Source organism: Gavia stellata, chromosome 5 (genome assembly GCF_030936135.1).
Source record: "Gavia stellata isolate bGavSte3 chromosome 5, bGavSte3.hap2, whole genome shotgun sequence".
Taxonomy (NCBI): domain Eukaryota; kingdom Metazoa; phylum Chordata; class Aves; order Gaviiformes; family Gaviidae; genus Gavia; species Gavia stellata.
In genome coordinates this window covers 20579260-20601039 of record NC_082598.1, presented here as the reverse complement: position 1 = coordinate 20601039, position 21780 = coordinate 20579260, and the positions used below count along the sequence as shown (strand labels likewise).

Sequence of the window (21780 nt, the reverse complement as noted above, 5' to 3'; positions counted from 1 at the left end):
CTATTACCCTTACATAACCAATTTATTTTATTGCTAAATTTAGCAAGTTATATGGAACATTGCTCAAAATCTGCCATTTGGTATTAATCAAACTCCTGTTGTCTCTGTTAATTGAAATATTTAAACTCAAGCCAAATGTGTGTAACATTCACAGCTGGAGCTGTATGCAAAAGTACGTTCAGAGATCAAACTAGTGAGAGGTTGAATTTGAGAGTTGAGGTGGTTAACGAAGTAAAAAATGAAACAAATAATGAATGATAACTTCCCTCCCTCAACTATAGTTTTAAACTTAAGGGATTTAAAACTGTGAATAAAAATGATGTGGCTTTTAATTATTCAAGTGGAGTTTTTCTTCCCATTTAAGTTCATTTTCTTTTATTTATTTTATTTTAAACATTAGTATAGTGTGATAATGCAGTTTTTTTCATTGTTTATCCCAAAGGACTTCCTTGAAGGTGTTCAGGGAGCTGAGAGAGGGTCAAGTGAGACCTGGATTTGTAGTATGCATAGCATTCGGTGTAACTTGCTCAAGTCTTCAAAGACCAGCTTTCCTAGTGTTTCTTTTCATTTGCATATTATTGTTTGAACTATATTACAGTGCCTTGCAGTTCTCCAGTACCAATATTATGCCATACAGCCTTTCCCAAGCCAGTCCTGAACAGGTAGCAAGGGTTTGTAAGTAAAAACAGAACACAAAGGTAGTAAAACTACGTCATATTTAATATCCAGGTTATGTACTTATTCTAATTCCTTATAACAATATGATCTTGGTAACACAGAGCCTACTGCTTTGTGCTTGAACTGGCTTTGTTTAGATTTGCCTTCGGGGGTTAACTTGGTATTAGCTGGTCATCTTTGTGACATCTGTATTCTCAGCATGAATTTAAATTCATGATCCTCATAACGAATGGAAAAATACAGAAAGAGTTATTCTGCCCACTGTGCCCCTCTTGAAAAGGTGCAAAATAGTGCATTACTAAATAAAGAGGGGGAGGAAAGAACTGCATCAGACAGGGATTAATTTAGACTAGGATTTTCATTTTTGGAACACATTCTTCACTTTCCTAGTAAATGAGAAATATAGCTTATTTTAGAGTCAGGTTGCTGTTTTTTGAAGCGCCTAAAAAAGCATTGCCATCTCTCTGAGGGATTTAACACTCTCCTCCTGTGTCAGATTTTGCTCCCTCCTAGCTTTGGTGATAAAATTCTAGGATTTTTCCCAAAGCCATTCTGTTCTGCTCATCAGTTCTCCTGTACCGGCAGCTGGGTTACTTCAGGCACTGGAGTCCAGATAATGTATGGTATATACAAAAACAAAGAACTATAATAATTTGCTTGTTCTTACATTTTTCCCCTGCATTCTTCTCTTTGCTTTTTCCAAAGCGAGGGAGGGCATCCTGCCCAGCTGGTCTACGTCAACCTTACTTCTGGCAAGAGATGAACAAACAGCTGCTTTTGCAGCAAGTGAAGCTGCTTATGGATGAACAATTCTGCCTGTGTCTGAGCAGGGGTGACTCATGCAGGCTTTGTCACTGAGTGGCAAGAGCTTTGTAGGACTAAAAAAGAAAAAAAACTCTTTAAATATCACATATTAGCTCTATTGATAAAGAATTGTTTTGATAGCTTGACTTGTTTTTCACCGCTTTAATGTTTGCTACTAGCAGGATACAGTCACTTGGATTAGCAAGACCTTAAACTGGTGACATTTTACTTGTTGTTGAAATCATGTTAAGTACGTCATCAGTTAGGCAATAACAAATTACTTGCATTTGGTTTAACTGGACTAATTTTTTCCTTTGATTTCAGCTACAATTCTGTTGGCACGAATAATAAAACTTCTTCAGGCAGTCTCTGGAAGGATTTGTTGCTGCAGTTTCAGAAATACAGCAATAGTTAGACTGCAGTGCTCCAGCAACAGATATCTAAGACTATTTATTTTTATGACTGATCACAATCTCTTATCAGCTCTGACACATGAAAACTATTCTATGTTTATGATAGTTATTTGTAAATCTTTTTCCTTCCTAACATTCTGGCAGCAATACTTGGAGAACAGTTACTGAAACTTAGAGGAGGATAGTTAGGAAATACAATTCTCTCTTGTATAAGGGTGAAAATGGAAAGCATAGGAGAATCTGGAGGCTTCTGGAAGACGAGATGACTCAGTTGCCTTCACTTGAATTCCTACCTACGCAAAGAAATGGTTTTGTAAGCTGTTGAGGGCAGGGCTAAGTGAGAGGAAGATGCATGGAAAACAATGGCTGGGGTATTACCGACAGTTTGTTATTATAAGGCAGACAATCATTCATGCAGCAACAGTGGAAAAATGTTAAATGTGGTGCATGTGTTTTGGCAGAACTGGGACTTAAGGTAGCAAATTTGCATAGTTCTGGTCCACTTCTTAAGATTTTTGTAGGCAACGTAGTGAAGACAGTTGCTGTCGGTGATTGTGGCTAAACAGGATGGTTTCTGCCTTCCATGAAGAATTTACTGGTTGTGCTTGTTTCCCTTTTCCTTCTGCATGTTTTATCGATAATCAGGAATGTACAACTTTGGCACCGGCATTGTCTGTGGACTCCTAGCCTGCACAGCAGCTATTGCAGTGAAGCCTGTTTGGGGCGTTGTGGGGCTGCTACAGAGTTGCTACTTTATAAATAATTATTTTAGCTGACACTGATTAAGAAAAAGCTGTGATATTAAAATAATAAAGAGTAGTGGCTTGCGGCACTGGATTGTTTTGGTGAACACTCTATGGGTTCTTCACAAACAGGAGCTACCTCTGGTAAGGTGCCATTAATTTAAATCCACTCTGCTGTGGATGCTGTTCACAGAATCCTGAGGGGTAGCGTTAACCTATTCTCTAGCTGCAAAATGAAGTTGAACAGTCCTTTCCTCGGTGATTTCTGAATGACAGAAATAAAAATACAGCAGCCAGAGGGCAGGTGTATAAAGGTTATAAGAAAGCACTAATATATGAAATAAACCCTTAACCCTCTGGCATAACACTTAGTGTCTCTTTGGGTCACAGCATTTTCAAGGAAGAATTTTATAGCAGGTGGTGGTGCCTCATGAGACATTCGCAATGCAGAATTAAAGGACTTGGCCTGTTCTGCCCTGTCAACTCTCTGATTGGCCAACTGTTTGGAAGAAGCACTCTGTCGTTTTATGGATTGGTATTTTGCTTTATTTTATGTATGTTTATAATGCTGCTTTTACTGGCTGAATTTGGATTTCTGAAACATTCTTTTCGTAAGAGTTCATACGTTTTTGTTTTCACCTCAAAATTAGTAGTAAATAGAGTTTTCCTTTTATTGGCAGACTGTTTGACCTTGCAAGTAATAATTGCTTGCAGTTATAATTGCATCTTACGTGTCACCCCCTCCCAGGCTGGAGAAGAGCTGGTCATAGTGCGTGAGTCACAGCTCTGATCCAGTTCCCAGCCTGGTGCCGAGCATTATAGAGAAGTTTTGCTCTGCTCCAGGCATTAGAAGTATTGGTAAAGTGAGATTTCCCTGTCCCGTTTCCAGTTTTTCTGAACAAGATTGAGTCCTCAAAATGTTATTACATTTGCTTCTTGCTGCCTTTCTCACTAGTGAGAGATTCTAGAAATTGATTGAATCTAACTGAATTAAATCATGTTACCATACATTTTGTTCATCAGCCTTTTAGCATTTAAAAAAACCAGTCCCATAGCTATGAAGCCATTCCAAGATTTGCTAGTTGCCTTTTTGACTGACTTGTTTTGATAAAGAAATTAATAGGTATTATATCTCCTAGGATCCATTCAGCCTTAGTAACTGTGCAGTGGTTTGTACTTTCCCCGTGGGGATAGGGAAATGTGGTTTGCCAAAACCAGTTACTTTTGGGGGCACAGATTCCCCTGAACAAGTAAACTGCTTATCAGAACAAGTTGTACTGGCTTCAGTGACTTGCTCTGAACGGGAGCTGAAATAAGTGGCGAGGATGATTTTGGTGGTCTGTCTTGCATCAGCAGGATTTTAATTGGCACATTGCAGCTATGGTGACTGGCAGCCCATAAATACCAAAGATAGATTTTTAATGTACAATCTTCTACTTCAGAAGATTGATTTTTTTTTTTTTTTTCCCTAACTCTGCAATATAATGATGTACATTAATTCCTTGGTGCAGTCAGAGATATGGCGAAAGTCAGGCTGGTAATTGTGGTGGGTTTCTCTAGTCTCTGTGGACCTACTACAAATGAGACCATGGAGAGGCAACACTTTTGCCTAGCTGTACTCAGTATAAGCACCTGCAAATGCTGAATGCCTTATAGATGGTTATTTTAATACTCCATGATTCTTGAAAGGTAGTTGCTTTTTGCTTTGGATATTGAATATAACTGTGTATTAGTTCAAGTCAGACTGTTTTCAGCAGTCACAAAGCTCATTATTTCATTAGCTGTTTAAGCATTTTGGCCAAGTTTTTTTGGTTTTGGCCCGTTTTTTGTTTTTAACATGAATTAACTTTTGTGAGTAGATGAAAAAAATAAATGCATAAGAAAATGTATTAGCACCTGTTAATGCAAATTCTGCACTGATGTAGTGCAGTGGGATTTTAAAAGGTATCAGTAAAATGGAGCTGGGCAAGCCACTTCGTGCCTTTTTATTCTTAACTAGGAAGATAACTTTAAGATTTACATGTGAAATAGGCTTTCTGAGAATTCTCTAGTTTTAGTCTGACCGGAATTAGTTCCTGTCACTACTAAAAAGCATTGACCACGTGTCTGTGTTTACTTGGTCTTTCATCATTTGTATACCCTGGTGACTATTGTTGCAGGGTCTAATTCAGCTCCTGTTGATGCTTTGAGTGTTCGACTGGAATTTTTCGCTGAGAACAGGATTGAGCCCTCAGCTCAGAAAATTCCCTCTGGTTTAAATAATACCAGCTGTTTGGCCTGAAAGAGATGAAATCTATGACAGCTTTACTCTTTCCGATGCAGATGTACTCTGATGCTACAGCCTGTGTTCTCTTGCTTACCGAATCTGGTTTTGTAATTGCAGCTCCTTCGAATGACAATAGCAAAGCAAAGACTTGGAGATGATGAAGTTGGGGCTCGCCACTTTGCAGCACATGAACGGGAGGACCTTGTTCAACAATTGGAGAAGGCTCGAGAGCAAGTAATAACTAAATGGGCACATACTGTCACGTTTTACAGAGCTAGTGCAGTTGCAAGTAAATGACTGCTTCTATTGTGTTTGGAGGGCTGGTAGCTGATTAACATTGCAAATAGTCGTGAAGGTGTTGGGATTTTTACTGAAATCGTTCTTATTAAGCACTAACTTAAACATGCATACATGGTTAGAGTGATTTTCCTAATCTCAGGAATCCTTCTCTAGATTATTGATTCTTCTCATTTTATAATGTACAGCAACAACTTGTGACAATTGAATATTGTCAATTAATGTCAATGAAAGAGAATCCTTAGTGAAAGCTGTTACAAGTATTCAACACAATATGTGGTGGCTGATGTATCTCCTAAAGATATTCTCTAAATCAATTTTTCTGTAGAAGTGTTGTTAGTCTTCTCTTCCTCCTGCCTCTTAGGTATTTCTTTCCCTCTTTTGAAAAATTCTTGCTTCAGACGTTTTTTCCCTACTTCAAGTCTGTAGGGAATACTATGTACCATGCAGCATCCAATTCATCAGGCTCTTTCACTAATACTGATACATAGCTTTCTGGAACATTTTGGGGGTTTGTGTTCTCTGTTATTCCCACACTCATTCCTACCAATGTCAGTTCTACCCTGAATGAGCCATTCTGTGATCCAGAAAGAGATGCATATTTCTTGTTTTTCAGTCTTCACTCAAGTGCAGCACTACTTTAGCTTACCAGAAGGTCTGTTGGCTGCACTTGGTCTTCTTCCAGTGTGATTCTCTCTGGTATCTCTGTTCCGAAGCTTGCGCTCTGTCTGTTCATCACCTGGCCTCTTTTCACATGGTCTTCTGTTGTCCTTCCTGGCTTATCAGTGTTTTCTGAGGTGCCAGTGGAGACTCCGCAACTCATTGCAAACTTTTCTCACACTCGCCATTTCCTTTCCTTGGCAGTTTGAAGCTCTTTGTCCTTGAGTGTCTTTCATATGGACTCCTTCACCCTTTTGCTTAATAGCAAAGCTCACCCTGTCAACTCCATGCTGGCTTATTTTGTACTTTTCTCAGTTCTTCTTTCTATTCTGTGGAACTTCATTGCTGAAAGTCTTGTAATTAATATAAATTCCCCCTTACAGACTTTATCTTCATCCTCCAAGTTTGCCAAATTCTTACTCAGTTAAGATCATTCCTGAAGTTCTAGAAATTACATGCTAAAATCATCTTAATATAGTTGTAGCAGAATTACAGTATGGATTAAGGTTTCTTTTGCTGTTACATTTTAGTTGTTTTCTAGAAATTTTGTAAAACAATTCTAATTGCTGAAGTTACTTAACTTCAAATTAATGAAACAATACCAAAATAGAGTAAAAGTACTGGGGATTATGAGCTTTGGAAAGACTTTTGACTGTCCAAAATCAATCCTGTTCAGACATGCAGTGCTTGTTGCTGTTTTCAGTTTGGGCGCTACATAATCTTTTGTTTAAACTTCAAAATAGTCATACAGCTCTCTTCTTCTCAGATCGAGACTCTGAGATGTGATCTTCAGGCTACACTGGATGAGTTACAGGATGTGAAAGAGGAACGTTCTTTTTACCAAGATAAGTCTGACAGACTAAACCAAGAACTTAATCATGTCTTAGGAGGGCATGAAAACCGTATCATCGATGTAGATGCTCTATGTATGGAGAACAGGTGAGTGCATTGCAAACCTTACTGTTTCCCTAGAACAAGCAGTGTATTGATTTCACAGAAGCCTCAGGAAGTCAGTCACAACAAAACTTCAAAGAAAATATATCCAAGAGTAAAAGTTAAGACATTTTGGTAATTTGGTTTTTGTTTTGTTTGTACTGTAGCTAACCATCAAATAATATTGAGAAAGTTAGGCTGCAGGAAATTACCAGTGTTTCATTTGGCTACAGAGGCATCAGTGATATTCCCAAATAGAGGTAAACAAGGAAAAGGAAGACAAGTGCAGACCTTTATGTTCCCATTGCTGTATGGCACCAAAAGCAAGAATATTAAAAATCAGTGTCTTCAGAAACTCATAGTGAGCTGTAATGGGCTGATCTTGGATTGGAAACAGGGACTTTGAGTACCCTGAGTTAACAGTTTTGGACATAATTCTCACCACAGGGAGAGGCTGTCAACATGGAGTGATTTGCCAACAAAACTTGCTGGTGAAATCACCCATGTAGGTATTCTTGCCAATTCCTAGGGAAAAGAATGTGTTTTATGGTCTCTTCTAAGGACGACAGAGAGGAGTCTCTGACAGAGCCATAGCCATAGCAGGTACCTCCCTTAATGTCAACAATTACCTTAAACTGAAATAGATCTTGTAAGACACTTTCCATTTACACTTATGCTTCAGGTAGGAAAGTGTAATACCAAAGGCATTACTTCCTCCCAGCAACTCCAGGGTTTTTTTCTGTTTTGCATGGCCTACAGAGTTCTGTATCAATTTAAGCCCTCTGCTCCCCTGACAGTGATACGATTTTTTTTCTCTAAAATAGTTAAATTGTCACAAACCCTAATACAGCTGAAGTTGCACGACATGAAAGAGGATATTTTATAAACACGTTATAGATGAAAAAGGTATTTTCCTATGTGGAAACAGCCATCTAATCCAAGTGCATAAACTCTGTTAGGGGGAACTGTACTGTTTCAGTTAACTGTAAACCATTTTTCAACTATACTGTTAAATTTTCTACTTTGTGATTGCTAATGAGAAGTGCCATGTAAGTGATGGATATTGAAATGCAAAAGTTCTGCATAGTTGAGTCTTGTGTTGATGTATACACAAATCTTCATGTGTCCATCTCACAAACCTTCAAGTACAGAGGACATATGTAAGTGCTTCCTGACTATTTCCTCTAGACATAAATATATCCTTTTAGCTTCCCTCCCCAAAAACCTGAGAACCAATATAAAATGGTTGTACAGCATACTTGACAAATCTAACAGAAGGGCAGCCTCCTTTTCTGATGCAATTTGTTTCCCTACTTAAAGTTTTATGGGGTCAAGAGCAGTAAGATTTTGTTATTTTATCTCTCACAAAACTGTAGAGGGAAAAGAACTCTCAGTAGTTCAAGAGAGGACATGCCAAATAGTAAAGAGGAGTGCTCGAGGCAGAACTTGAACATAACATGAAGTAAAGGATTACATTCCTTTTTCAGGTATCTTCAAGAGAGATTAAAACAACTTCAAGAGGAAGTCAACCTTCTTAAATCTAATATTACTAAATATAAGGTAAGATCCTCTCAATGTATCATCTAAACTGTGCTTTGTTGTTCATGGAGGTTATTGTTCATTCTCTTGTTCACATGCATTTAAAGAACAAAACTGTGTCTTCAAAGAAAAATCCACCATTAACATTCTGACAGTATTAGTATGTATACATATTACATGCTCGGTCTTCCTTTTAGGCTTCTTAGCTGATGTATTACAAAGGGATACCCATTAAGAGTATTTTGAAAAATGAATTAACTACCTTTCCTTAAGTTCTGTGGGAGAACACTCCACCTGCTGGGGAGGGTGATGAGCCTTCCAGCCCACTGGTAGCTGAAAAGTAGCAGGTCACACAGTGCGTGGTGAATGACTGCAGCTGTGTTGCTGTCACAAGTAGGTCTTGTCTCCCTCTTCCCTAATGGCCGCCATGTTTCTTCACGTGTCTAAATGATTGCTAAGTCTTCCTTGTTCTTCCATTCCTGGGTTAAGATATATGCTGTTTTGCATGAAACCTTCACAACTGAATCTTGAGGGCAAAATATTCTTGCTCTTCCCTGAGGTCAAGCACTCTATTTTCTTCCGCAAGTGATTTTGGGGTGTGGGAGGGGAAGGCTGCTTGTCAGGGCATGAGAAGGGTTGTCTTAGGACTGTCAATAGGACTTCTTAACCACTTAGGTCACTATGAAGCAGTGACAGCACTAATTGCTTTTTGTGCATGAGCAAAGCTCCTCAAAGTACCAAGTTCATTTCAGCATCTGTTCACGCTTATGACTTGGGTCTGTTGGAGTGTGAGTTAGTTTATTGGTGAGAACTAGGCATCTTGGTGGTCTGGTGGGTTTCTCAGAACTGTAATTGTTTTGGAAGAGCTGGACTTCTGTAGCAGGATCATTCTGCTGCTAATTCCTGAAAGTCAGTATTTGCTATTAAAAGGGCTTCTAGAAACTATGGTATAGAGGAGCTTGAGCTTTCCCTTTGAAGCCTATCCAAAGAAATGCTGTGGAAAGTCTGATTTTTGTTCCCAGCTGATAACTCTCTACAGGATACTGCAGTATCTTCACTGGCACTCAGCAGATTATTAAAAAATAGACAAGTCTTAAAAATGCATTGAGGGGAGTGGGTGGGAGAGACTACTATAAAGTGATTGCAATGAGACAGAATAAGTCTTTGTAACATTGCAAACACTGTTTTTGGCTGGAGATTAATACTCCAGGAGTAGGTTACTATGGGTATAAGCTCCAGGCCCTGCAGAGTTATTCTGAGACCAAAATCCAAAGTTCCAGATTCTTTACTCCTAAAGAAAGGATTTGTTGGCCACTGTTTTTCTAAATAAGATATTTGTTGTTTCCTTAGAATGCACTAGAGAGACGAAAAAATTCAAAGACTCATAGTAGATCCAGTAGCAGTGCTCTGACTGGAGTCCTGTCTGCAAAGCAAGGTATTACATAAATGCAGCATGGTGTTGCACATGTCATTGAATTCCTTCCATCTTACCTCTTAATTTCAGTAACCCTTTCCTCACCAACCAAACCAAAATCTTTCTTCTCCTTCCTGTTTATTATCATGTGCTAATTTTTGTCCTTTTCTCAGCTGACTTGATAATATAAAATTTGCCTTGAGTACTGATTCTCCTTTTGTTGCTCTTTTGCCATTCATTCTCTCCCCCGTCAGTTTTATCAAATTTTTTTTTTTTAAATCTCTAAACCCCTCTGCAACTTTGACCCTGACAAATCACTTCGTTATTTATTTCTTTGCTCTTGTGATTTGTGGCAATCACAATTCATATTCCAATGAAAAATAGACTGGGTGGTAGAGGAGGTAGAGTCAGGTTTTCTGCTGATGTTCTTGGAAGCTTTTACATTTAGATGTTTTGCAAGAAATCCTTTTGTCCCACGTTTCTTCATGGGATTGCAAAATGGAGAAATCTCTTTTTCCCCCTTCAGAGAAAATAACAAGATTAGGAAAGAAAGGAGAACAGAAAATACTTTGAGACAAACAGTATACCTGGTACCCAGCTGTTTAGGTGTTGGTGTATTCATACACAGACATGAGATCTGTAGTATTTGTCATGGAAGGTTGAAACTTGCTTTTTTTGGTTTTGACTTGCTTCTGTCCTCCATGTACTTACATACATATATATATGTAAAAAAAGAGGCAGAGCCAGATTCTAGTTACAGATGTTAATGATACTAGTGAACTTCCTGATGTGGTTGAGAGGTACAGGCTCTAAGCTGCAGAGGAAGAGTTCATGGGTGACTATATTTTCACATCAGTCTTAAATAACCTGAAGGAAATAATAATTCTAAAAAGTAATAGAAAAGCTTCCTTGTGGGTTTATGTTTTAATGTAAGTGGGAGAAAAATGACCAATTTTTTACCAATCTGTAGGCCTGTAGAAGAATGAGTTTGTTTCCTTCTGAACAAAAATAATTTCCCAAAAGCAGAATTAAGTTAACATAAGATGCATCTGCCTATACTGGTTCTGGCATCTGCTGTGGAGTAACTATCAGCTTAGATAGCCACCATCTTTATGCCAGCTAGAGATTATATTTCTGGTCTTTTGGCTTTGTTTGTTAATTGAAGGAAAAAAAATATGTATTCATTTAAGTAATGAAAGTAGTTTTTAATGCTAAGTAATTGTTTGTGTCGCATGTCTGTGCATGAGAAGCCAAAACTCATTTGTGTTTTTAACATTGTAGTCCAAGAGTTGTTGTCGGAGGATCATGGATGTAGCCTACCAGCCACACCACAGTCCATTTCAGATCTCAAATCACTGGCCACTGCATTGCTGGAAACCATCCATGAAAAAAACATGGTCATACAACACCAAAGGCAAACCAACAAGTAGGTAGCATGACTTCTAAGTATAATAGAATTTACCAAGCTGTGGAAGAGGCATAGTTTTGGGGAATTTTCAGGAAAATGGGAAGGAAGGTCCATTTTCACAGAAAATTTGTTGTCATTGTTAACTGGTGGGTTCTTTTAGTTTTTAAGATCAGGTATGTGTTTAGAGAAAAATTATGTTTTCAAAGTAAAGTCTGGGGTTGACAGAGACCTGTCTGCCTCTGCTAGGCAAGGATTGGTTTGCTGCTTAGGTTTAAGACAAACCATAATAACTCAGGGGGGACTGCTAGCAGGTAGTCTGTAGGGAGGGCTAAAGAAAAGCTGCCGGGAGGAAGGACGCTCTTGAACTGGAGGAGAAGATATGTGATAATTGGTTGTTAAATGTAGGAATTCACTAATGGACACTGGTGGGAATAGTAAACGTGCCACGGAAAGGGTCTGAAAAGATTTAGTGTAACATTTGTCACAGGTTAGCAGCCTATGCTGTTGCTCCTATAGTTACTTTGCCAAAAGTTACAGGAGATAAATACAGTTGGATTGCTACTATATGATTTTTTAAAAATCTGAACTGAACTTTCAAGGAGAATTTGTTTACTCTTAGCTGTTCTACTCATCAGTAGAATTCTTTGTGTCTCACACAGCTCCTATCATGGCAGAATGTAATAATTTTTGACACATTTTCTGACATTCTGATATTATTGTCCTTATACAGTGTATGAAAATCAGAGCTAGGAAGTGTTCCTTGATTCTGTGCTCAGGTTTTTTTTCCCTTTTTTTTTTTTTTTTAACACTGAGTCACTACTGGTAATCAGAGATTATTCAGGCTTCTCAAAAGCACATCAGGACCAGATGCCAGAAACAGGCAGACATCTTTCATGAAAGGAAGGAGTAGTACTGAAGTAAACTGTATTGCACTAGAATAGATGATTCATTTTGAAAATTGATAACTCTGATACTAGGCAAACTCCATTGCATAATTCTTAGTGATGCGGCAACAGAATTGGAAGAGCAGTTTATAGCCACTCTTAATACTCTTGAGAAAGCAAATGCCTAATCAGCTAAAGGGAGACTAAAGCTGTGAAAATGTAGCCCAGATCTAACTGATGGCAGCTCAGTCAATTCATGTCTGTAAGTGTGTCATGTAATGCAAGAGGAATTCCTGCACTGAGCAGTGCTAATGAAGGGATAACATCAGCTTAGTCCCTTCTTACTGCTAATGTAACATCAGAAGGAAAACATCCAGAGAATAACTTTTGTTATTCCAGGTATAACCAATCTTTGCCTTTTACATCCTGATACTGTATCATTACCTGATGTTCTAGTTTGCATACTCTTGCCTATAACCACAGCAAACTTCTTCCTTAATTTTGTATCTCTCTTTGATCACATGCAGTCTCTTGCATCTCTCAAATGTATCATTGCGAGGATGGCTTTGCTTATGGTACCACTGTCTCTGCTTTCAACTCTTGAGTATGGGTTTTCTTGAGATAAGCCTTCACAAGGACATAAGATTCTTTTATCTGTGTGCCCAACTGGTCGTATATAGCCACTGGTCACATACAGAGATTGGATGTGTGCACAAACTAATATTGTGTGCCCAATAGAAGATCAGATCTCAGAGGGAGGTGACAATCCATATCTCTCCCAGCTCAGGAGTGTGCTCAGAGCTGTAGTGTTGTGTTCAGTTCAGGATGCTTCAGGGGAAAAAAAAAAAGACAGACAAATCCTGGGCAAGTTGAGTGAAGAGCATTAGCAATGCACCTGTGTGATATGGTCATTCTTTTTGTCACCTTGGGAAGCTTTTAAGAAGCTAGAGGGAGTGGGAACTACTTCAAGCAGAAACACCTAAGACAAAAAAGGGTTAAAGTGTAAAAGGGAAATGCAGGTAGGACATCAGGGAGAAACATCCTTTATTTGAGGTGCATTAGCTGGTTGTTGGGGACACTTATTTGCCGTGTAAAAAGTTACAAGACTGCTAACTTCTGAAAATGAGGAAGAAACTGCCCACCTGTTGGAGAAGGTTAGAGGTGAGAGAGAGGTCAGTGCACAAGTAAAACGGACAGGTCCATAAACTGGTACTAGTAGAAGATGCATTCTTTTGTTGAAGACATTTCTCCATTCAAAGTAGGAAGTTGAGAAGGATGGGAGACTAGAGAGAATTGTAATGACAAAAGGTTTTACATAAATCAGAAGGTAGAAGTCTTCTTCATCCCTCTGTCCTGTTTGCCTGGCTTTCCCTGCACAAAGAGCATGTTTGGAGGACACAGTTACTCTTTCAGATTGTTGTGTGAAGAAGGTGAGATTCTGTTGGGTAAAGAACGTGAGATTTTGGGGTGGTTGTTTCATTCAGGGAAGAAGTTCTGCTTTTGATATTTGATAGATGATTCACCTATTAGTGATTCTATTATCAGTAAACTAGACTTTTCAGACTGTGTGAACTTATTTTCCTCCAAACAGTTAACCTACTCTAAAGTCAAAACCTCTTTTGTTGCTTGCAGATTGAGATATGGCTATCTAAGTTTACAATGGCAGAATGGTAGATTTGCTTTCTGATTAACTGAAGCAAAAACAAGACAGTGGGTTTTTTTACATAGATTAGAATTTGGATGTGCTGTTGAAGTTGACTTTCTGCTGTTATACTGTTGTTAAAAACATCCGTTGCCACTTGCTTTTGGAACAGACACACTATTATTATTGCCTCTTCTAAATATGTGGCATGATAAAAGGAGCTGTGGGAGTATGTGCCTAGGAATGAGTGGGCTAAATCCAGGCTTCAATTTTTTCAGCCCCACTTTTAAGAAAAAAAGAAGTTGTTTGGGAAGAAAACAGGTCGTTTTCCCCAGGTGATTGGTAGCTACTACTGCTAAGTTTAAGTAACGTCCTATGTTTTTTCTCAGAAGCGCATTAGCTTAATTTGAAAAGGCAGTTGTAAATGAATTCTGTATGCCGTAACGTGTTGCAAGATTAAATACTTACATAAATGCAAAAATAAACAGTCCTAACCCTGCATAGCAAGCGGATAAAAATCTTTTTTTTCTTCCTCCAGCAATAAACCATTTGTTCGATGTTCTTTTTTGTGCAATTTGTTCCTGAAATTGCCAGCACCCATGCAAGCCAGATCAGCATAGAAGCTGCTCTGCTGCTTAGACATGTTGTACTAATTTTAACATTTCTAACTTGGGCAAGCTCAGTCATGACCAAAATTACAAAAAGGATTGTGTCAGTCTGTCACACTAGGTATGTGACTGTGACAGACCCTGTTCATAGACATTTTGGGTGATTGTATCTGTATGAGGGTATATGCCTTCTGTAGCAAGATCTAAATTGAAAATGAGGTGAACGGAGCTCAGGTGCTGTAAATCAGCACAGCTCCCCTCAGATTATGGCAATTTATGTTGGGAAGCATGGGAGAGCTAGAAGGGAGCTTCTGAATTCAAGTGGGAACATTTCTGCTGTTATGTGAACAACAGATTTCTGTAAAACCTTCTCCTGGAGGGAGGTTTAGACTAACTCTCTCGTTGCATTAGACACATAACCAGAGGACAACAGAAATAGCTATCAGCACGTTTGCCCATGACATGATCCTTCTTTTTTAGTCGAAAGATCTGGTCCACTATGGCTAGAGAGAAAAAAATAATTAGGGAATTTGATGCTACGAACCCATGCAGCCCCTTTAAAAATACCTGCTGTTCCAGGCCACCACAGCTCAGTCTTTCCACAGCACATATGGAAGTGGGAAATTATCTGGAGGTCACAGGGGAAAGGAAGGAATGGGATAAACCATGCTGTGTTCAGGAATGCTTACACATTTATTTTTCAAAAAATGTTTCTACAAGAACTTGCAGCTTTATGTAGGGTTCCTTTCTCCCATCCTGTCTTCAGATAATGTGGTTTGGAGCAAACTAGAATCATACTCATCACTGAATGTATTTTGCTGTTATCCTGAGTGAAAGGAGCATGGTTAAGTATTGTCCTCTCTTCTTGCCAACCATTGTTCAGAGCCGCAGAATGATCCTTCTATGTGAGAACCTAAAACAAAGGTTAAAAAATAGCTCAGCGCCTCTTCTGAGGATCCAGTAGGAATTATCAGGATCTATTTGCTCCAAAACCTTTAGAAATAGTGTGGTACAGCTGATAAATTAATTATAAAATTTAAGAGAAGCAAGAGAAAAGTGTCTTTGCTATTGTTGTCTGAATAAAAGAGCAATAGCAATAACTGAACTTCATGCAGAGGGTTGAGTTTCCTTCTGTGATACAGCTAGCTGACAGGGAGGGCAGTTATCTTTCCCCCCTTTTCTGCCCTGGACCTACTGGTGAACTACTTACGAAAGTAACACGGATTTTTTTCTTTTCCTGGCTGAAGTGCTAAACTTGTGACCTGTTTGTAGTGAAAATCATTAGCCACATCAACGTTGTTTTGTCAACTCCCTGGCTGAGCTAACATGATGTGGAAGAGGTCTTGCATCATCTCTGTCTGTTCCCTGCCCCTCTAAGCCAGGGGAACTCCATGTCCTTTGGCTGACCTTTGGTGGGGCTTTAGACAGGGAGATGGGAGTGGGCTCCCTGTGCGCAAGGTAGAGCTTCTTGTAAGTTGCTCTATGCCTTTCTCTGTCCCCTGTTGCTTTGTATGGCAGAGCACAGTTACTGGATGTCAGGCCATACACTGGGATGTGAAAATAGAGTTCTTAAGGCTGAGTCTCTCATACCAGACAGAAGCATTCTGAAAGCGAAATCTAGACTTGAACAATTTTGACTGTAATTGGAGAGGACAGTAATAGATCCATCATAACCTTGGTAACATATTTGGTTACTGAGTTTCAATGGGGAAATAAACATAACTGCTCCCAAATGTCTTCTCTCCTCTGCTTGTAAATGTGATGGACTGTTTGCTTTTTAGTTGATATGCACCCCTGTACCTCTCAGTGCTTTCTTTGATATTTATTATAAGCTTTCTTGTTCTCTTTTACATTCTCTGTCTCATCTTGATATTTCTGTAATCTTTAAAATACTTACAGGCTTTTATTGTGTCATTGCAGAGCCCTCACAGTAGAGATTTCAAAAATACTTAGTCCTTGTTAATAAATTTTTCTAGCCCCTTTGATATTTGCTGGGTTTGCTATTCTTCACATCCTTCCCAGATTCTGCCATCTTGTCAGTAATAACATTCCCAGTATGCTCAAATGTCTGCAGCATAAAACCCTCTGTGGAGAGCACACAGTGCAGTATTACACAGCTCTGGTGAGCATGGGAAGGTATTACTGCCTTGCTGTGTTGTAATATGCTGCTTCTCAGCATTCAGTTCAAATTTAACTGACTTATCCTCTTGCTGTAATTTGATGAGTAAAACTTGATGTCCATTATCTCTGCTGTCATGTTTAGAATTGCTGCCTCATCTAGGTTTCTCACTCTGTTGAGTATTGTTTGGATTCACTTAAGGACTTTTAACTCCAGGAAACTTGCTGTGCCTGTGAGAGAAACACTTTCAAAAATTCGTTGGAAAAAAGAGCTCTCTTTGCAATATAGAAATCTTTCATTTGATCCTGGGAGAGAATTAAGACTAAAATTTAAATCCTGCAGGAGAGCTAACTGCAAATAGTATTTGTGTAGGAATCAGATACAAACGAAGAGATGACCCAAGAAATGCAGTGAAAACTAAGAGTGGGTGGTAAAGGCACTAAAGAGCTTGAAGCTTTTTAGTAAAGTAGAAAACAGAGTTCAGCACCTGGTCTGCTAGGAGCTGATGGGATCCATCTGTCAGAGAAGGGGAAGAGGATCTTCAATCATAGGCTTGCCAAGCTGGTGAAGGGGGCTTTAAACTAAAGTTGCTGGGGGAGGGGAACCTCAATCCACCCCACTCCTACCAATTTGATGCCAGGACCAGCAGCAGATGCCCAGAGCCTGGAGAAGGATGACAGGTCAGCAGGAGAGCACCTCAAGAGCAGCACAAAGGAATTCCAGCCACTCCAGCCAGTAAGTCAGCTTCAACAGGGGCCCAACTTAAATGCCTCTATACAAACGAACGTAGCATGGGGCATAAACAAGACTAGTTAGAGATGTGTGCACGCCTGCAGGGTTATGATCTTATTGGCATCACGGAGACATGGTGGGACGGCTGCTATAACTGGGGTGTCGGAATGGAAGGATACAGGCTCTTTAGGAAGGACAGGCAGAGGAGATGAGGAGGGGGTGTCGCCCTCTATGTCAAGGACCAGCTGGAGTGCATGGAGCCCTGCCTGGGGATGGATGAGAAGCAGACCGAGAGCTCATGGGTCAGGATTAAAGGGAGGGCAGGGACAGGTGACATTATAGTGGGTGTCTGCTACAGGCCACCTGACCAGGAGGACTGAGCAGATGAGGGCCTCTACAAACAGATAGGAGCAGCCTCACGTTCACAAGCTCTGGTCCTCATGGGGGACTTCAACCACCCCAATATCTGTTGGAGAACAACACAGCAGGGCATAAGCAATCTGGGAGGTTCCTGGAATGCGTTGATGATAAATTCCTTCTCGAAGTGATAGAGGAGCCAGCAAGGAGAGGAGCTGTGCTGGACCTTGTTCTCACCAGCCAGGAGGGGCTGGAATGTGAAGCTCAAGGGCAGCCTTGGCTGCAGTGACCATGAAATGGTGGAGTACAAGATCCTTAGGGCAGTGAGGAGGGCGCACAGCAAGCTCATTACCCTGGACTTCAGGAGGGAAGACTTTGGCTTCTTCAGGGGTCTGCTTGGTGGAGTACCATGGGATAAAGCCCTGGAGGGAAGAGGGGCCCAAGAAAGCTGGTTAATATTCAAGGATCACCTTCTCCAAGCTCAGGAGCGATGCATCCCAACAAAGCAGAAGTCACACAAAAATGCCAGGAGGCCTTCATGGATGAACAACGAGCTCCTGGACAAACTCAAACACAAAAAGGAAGCCTATGGAGGGTGGAAGCAAGGACAAGTAGCCTGGGAGCAATACAGAGAAATTGTCTGTGCAGCCAGGGATCAGGTAAGAAAAGCTAAAGCCCTGATAGAATTAAATCTGGCCAGGGACATCAAGGGCAACAAGAAAAGCTTCTATAGGTACGTCGGTGATAAAAGGAAGACTAGGGAAAATGTGGGCCCTCTTCAGAAGAAAACGGGAGGCCTGGTTACCTGAGATATAGAGAAGGCTGAGGTACTCAATGACTTTTTTTGCCTCAGTCTTCACTAGCAAGTGCTCAAGCCACACCACCCAAGTCACAGAAGGCAAAGGCAGGGACTGGGAGAATGAAGAACCGCCCACTGTAGGAGTAGATAAGGTTCGAGACTACCTAAGGAACCTGAAGGTGCACAAGTCCATGGGACCTGATGAGATGCTTCCATGTGTCCTGATGGAACTGGCGGATGAAATTGCTAAGCCACTATCTATCACATTTCAGAAGTTGTGGCAGTCTGGTGAAGTTCCCACTGACTGGAAAAAGGGAAACATAACCCCCATTTTTAAAAAGGGGAAAAAAGGAAGACCCAGGGAACTAGAGGCCAGTCAGTTTCACCTCTGTGCCTGGCAAGATCATGGAGCAGATCCTTCTGGAAACTAAGCTAAGGCATATGGAAAACAAAGAGGTGATAGGTGACAGCCAACACGGCTTCACTAAGGGCAAATTGTGCCTGACAAATTTGGTGGCCTTCTGCAACAGGGTTACAGCGTTGGTGGATAAGGGAAGAGCAACTGACGTCATCTACCTGGACTGGTGCAAAGCATCTGACACTGTCCCACGTGACATTCTTGTCTCTAAATTGGAGAGACATGGATTTGACGAATGGACCGCTCGGTGGATAAGGAATTGGCTGGATGGTTGCACTCAAAGAGTTGAGGTCAATGGCTCGATGTCCAAGTGGAGACCAGTTATGAGTGGCATTCCTCAGGGGTCGGTACTGGGACCAGCGCTGTGTAACTTCGTCAGCGACACGGACAGTGGGACCGAACGCACCCTCAGCAAGTTTGCCAACGACACCAAGCTGTGTCGTGCGGTCAATACGCTGGAGGGAAGAGATCCCATCCACCAGAGGGACCTTGACAGGCTCGAGAGGTGGGCCTATGCAAACCTCATGAAGTTTAGCAAGGCCAAGTGCAAGGTCCTGCACGTGGGTCGGGGCAATCCCAAGCACAGATACAGGCTGGGTGGAGAATGGATTGAGAGCAGCCCCGAGGAGAAGGACTTGGGGGTATCAGTTGATGCGAAGCTCAATGTGAGCTGGCGGCGTGCGCTTGCAGCCCAAAAAGTCAACTGTATGCACCGCTCCTATGAAGACAGGCTGAGAGAGTTGGGCTTGTTCAGCCTGGAGAAGAGAAGGCTCCGGGGAGACCTCCGAGCAGCTTTCCAGCACCTGAAGAGGGCCTACAAGAAAGCTGGAGAGGGACTTTTTACAAGGCCATGTAGTGACAGGACAAGGGGGAATGGCCTTAAACTGCCAGAGGGTAGATTTAGATTAGCTATGAGTAAGAAATTCTTCACCATGAGGGTGGTGAGGCACTGGAACAGGCTGCCCCGAGAAGTTGTGGATGCCCCAACCCTGGAAGTGTTCCAGGCCAGGTTGGACAGGGCTTTGAGCAGTTTGGTCTAGTGGAAGGTGTCCCTGCCCATGGCAGGGGACTTGGAACTAGATGGTCTTTAAGGTCCCTTCCAACCCAAACCATTCTTTGAGAAGAAAAGATGTAGTGGAAAAGATATTCCTTGGCTTTTTAAGCAATCTTAGTGATAGAGAAACCTCTGAACAAAGGACTAGGCCAAAATTGTGTCTTAGAACTTCAAAATCAACCTAGATGTTGTCTTGAGTTTTCCATATTTTGTCTGCATAGCTTTTACCTTCTGGTTTTAGCTGTAGAGAAATTAAAAGTACCCGGGAAGAGGGTATCCATGGGATAGATTAGACAACTATATTTCATTTTCTTTTAACTCTGGGGGAGGTTGTCCATTGCTGTTAGTGAAGAGGGATGACTGTATACAGGTTTACTGCACTAGTAAAGTAACAAGTTAAAAATTCAACTGTAGTCATGTAAGCAGTTGGGCTTTGGTTACCTTAGGATAATAAGGAATCTCATCTCAGCTGACCAGCCCTGGCTTTTGTTTTTGTTTTCTGTTTCTGAAGAATTCTAGGTAATCGAGTGGCAGAACTAGAAAAGAAATTAAGAACTTTGGAAATTGCTGGCTTGTGGAGTCTTCCAGGTTAGTAAAAATTCAAGAGAACAGCTTGCATTATTTAGTTTTCGAGGGTATATTTGCATTTAAGAAAAGCTTGGCTACAATTTTTTTAATGACAGTTATTCTGCGAATGTGCTGTTCAGCACATTTGCGTAATTAGAAACCTCTAATAATTGTTAAGTTGAAACCAAAAATCACTAGACTCTTTAAACTCTAAATCAAATATGTATACTGGAAAAAAAAAAAGTTTTAAATACTAGAAATAATCAAATTGTCTCCATAGTCTGCAGGCAAAAAAAAAGGATTATTTTATTTAAACAGTTGTATAAAATGGTATACAGGATATTGGCCGTTACATTTTTCAACAGATTTTATTTATTAATTTTGTACTTCTTTTAACTTCCATGGATTTTATCGCCATATTTTTAATGTTTTTCTGTAAAATCATAAACTCAAAGAAATTGGAAATGTAAATGATCATAAATTTTCTAGTCCATCTCTCCAGAACAGGCTTATTCCCCATAGCATCTTAAGTATTGTATTTGGTTTTGAATTACTCGAGTAATGGGAGATTAATCTGCGTCTTAATAGACCTCATTGTTAGGAAAATGTGCAATATTTAATTTACATTTACTTTTTGCTTCTTTTCTTCCCATTACACCTAATTGTGTTTTCTTTAACCACTATAAATTATGCTACTCCATTGTTGGTGTTTGCATCATTAGGCTTTGTTGTTTACAGCTTCCTATCAGTGCTGCTGGGGGTGGGAGATAGTGTGGTTTAGGCTTCTAGTTTTTTGTCTCTGTGTTTTTTCCACCTAACCTTTCCATCTAGAAGAAAACATTTGACAAAGCTGAAGAGACCTTCTGACAAACCTACACTGTTCAACCATTTGGCCTGATGTGGTGTACTTCCACCTTAGCTTGCCCGTTGTACGCATTCTCAATCACCTTTCTGGAACTGGCTCTCTTATTGACGCTTTCCAGAACTGAAGGTCCCAAATTTGTTTCCGTTGATTACTCTTAGTCACCTAACATACACAGTGTACTTAGTGCATTTGTCCCTCCCCACATTCTCCAAAAGATGCAGGTGAAATACTTGTCTAAGACCCTCCTAATGCGGTTTTGTACATTAGTACAAATGTGTATCATAAACTCACCAGAATAAGATACTGCAGGTTTGGGGTTTTTTTTCCAAAAACAGCATTCCATGAAATTCATATACTAATAAATGCAGCGTTTCTAATCTTTGCAAAATGTATTTAAAAAAATGGAACAGTGGGAACTTCTTGCACCATTTTTGGTCTATGTGGGTAAGACATCAAATTAATGTTTATACAATAACAACTGTCTCTTTCCTTCCTTTCTTTTGCTGCCTGAAGGCCTGAGCTACAATGTCTCAGTGGGATTTGGGAGTAGGTTCTGCTTGACATATATTTTTAGTAACTG

General features: G+C 40.3%; 1 protein-coding gene across 1 annotated transcript in view; it reads left to right on the top strand.

Annotated features, from left to right (window-relative positions):
* Positions 1-21780, top strand: part of CCDC149 (coiled-coil domain containing 149) — a 55456-nt gene that overhangs the window by 21203 nt on the left and 12473 nt on the right. Inside the window, exons 5-11 of the mRNA XM_059817573.1 lie at positions 5022-5138; positions 6628-6800; positions 8282-8354; positions 9684-9768; positions 11029-11173; positions 20280-20356; positions 21714-21746. Coding sequence (XP_059673556.1) covers positions 5022-5138; positions 6628-6800; positions 8282-8354; positions 9684-9768; positions 11029-11173; positions 20280-20356; positions 21714-21746 — 703 coding nt within the window. The remainder of the gene's footprint in view (positions 1-5021; positions 5139-6627; positions 6801-8281; positions 8355-9683; positions 9769-11028; positions 11174-20279; positions 20357-21713; positions 21747-21780) is intronic.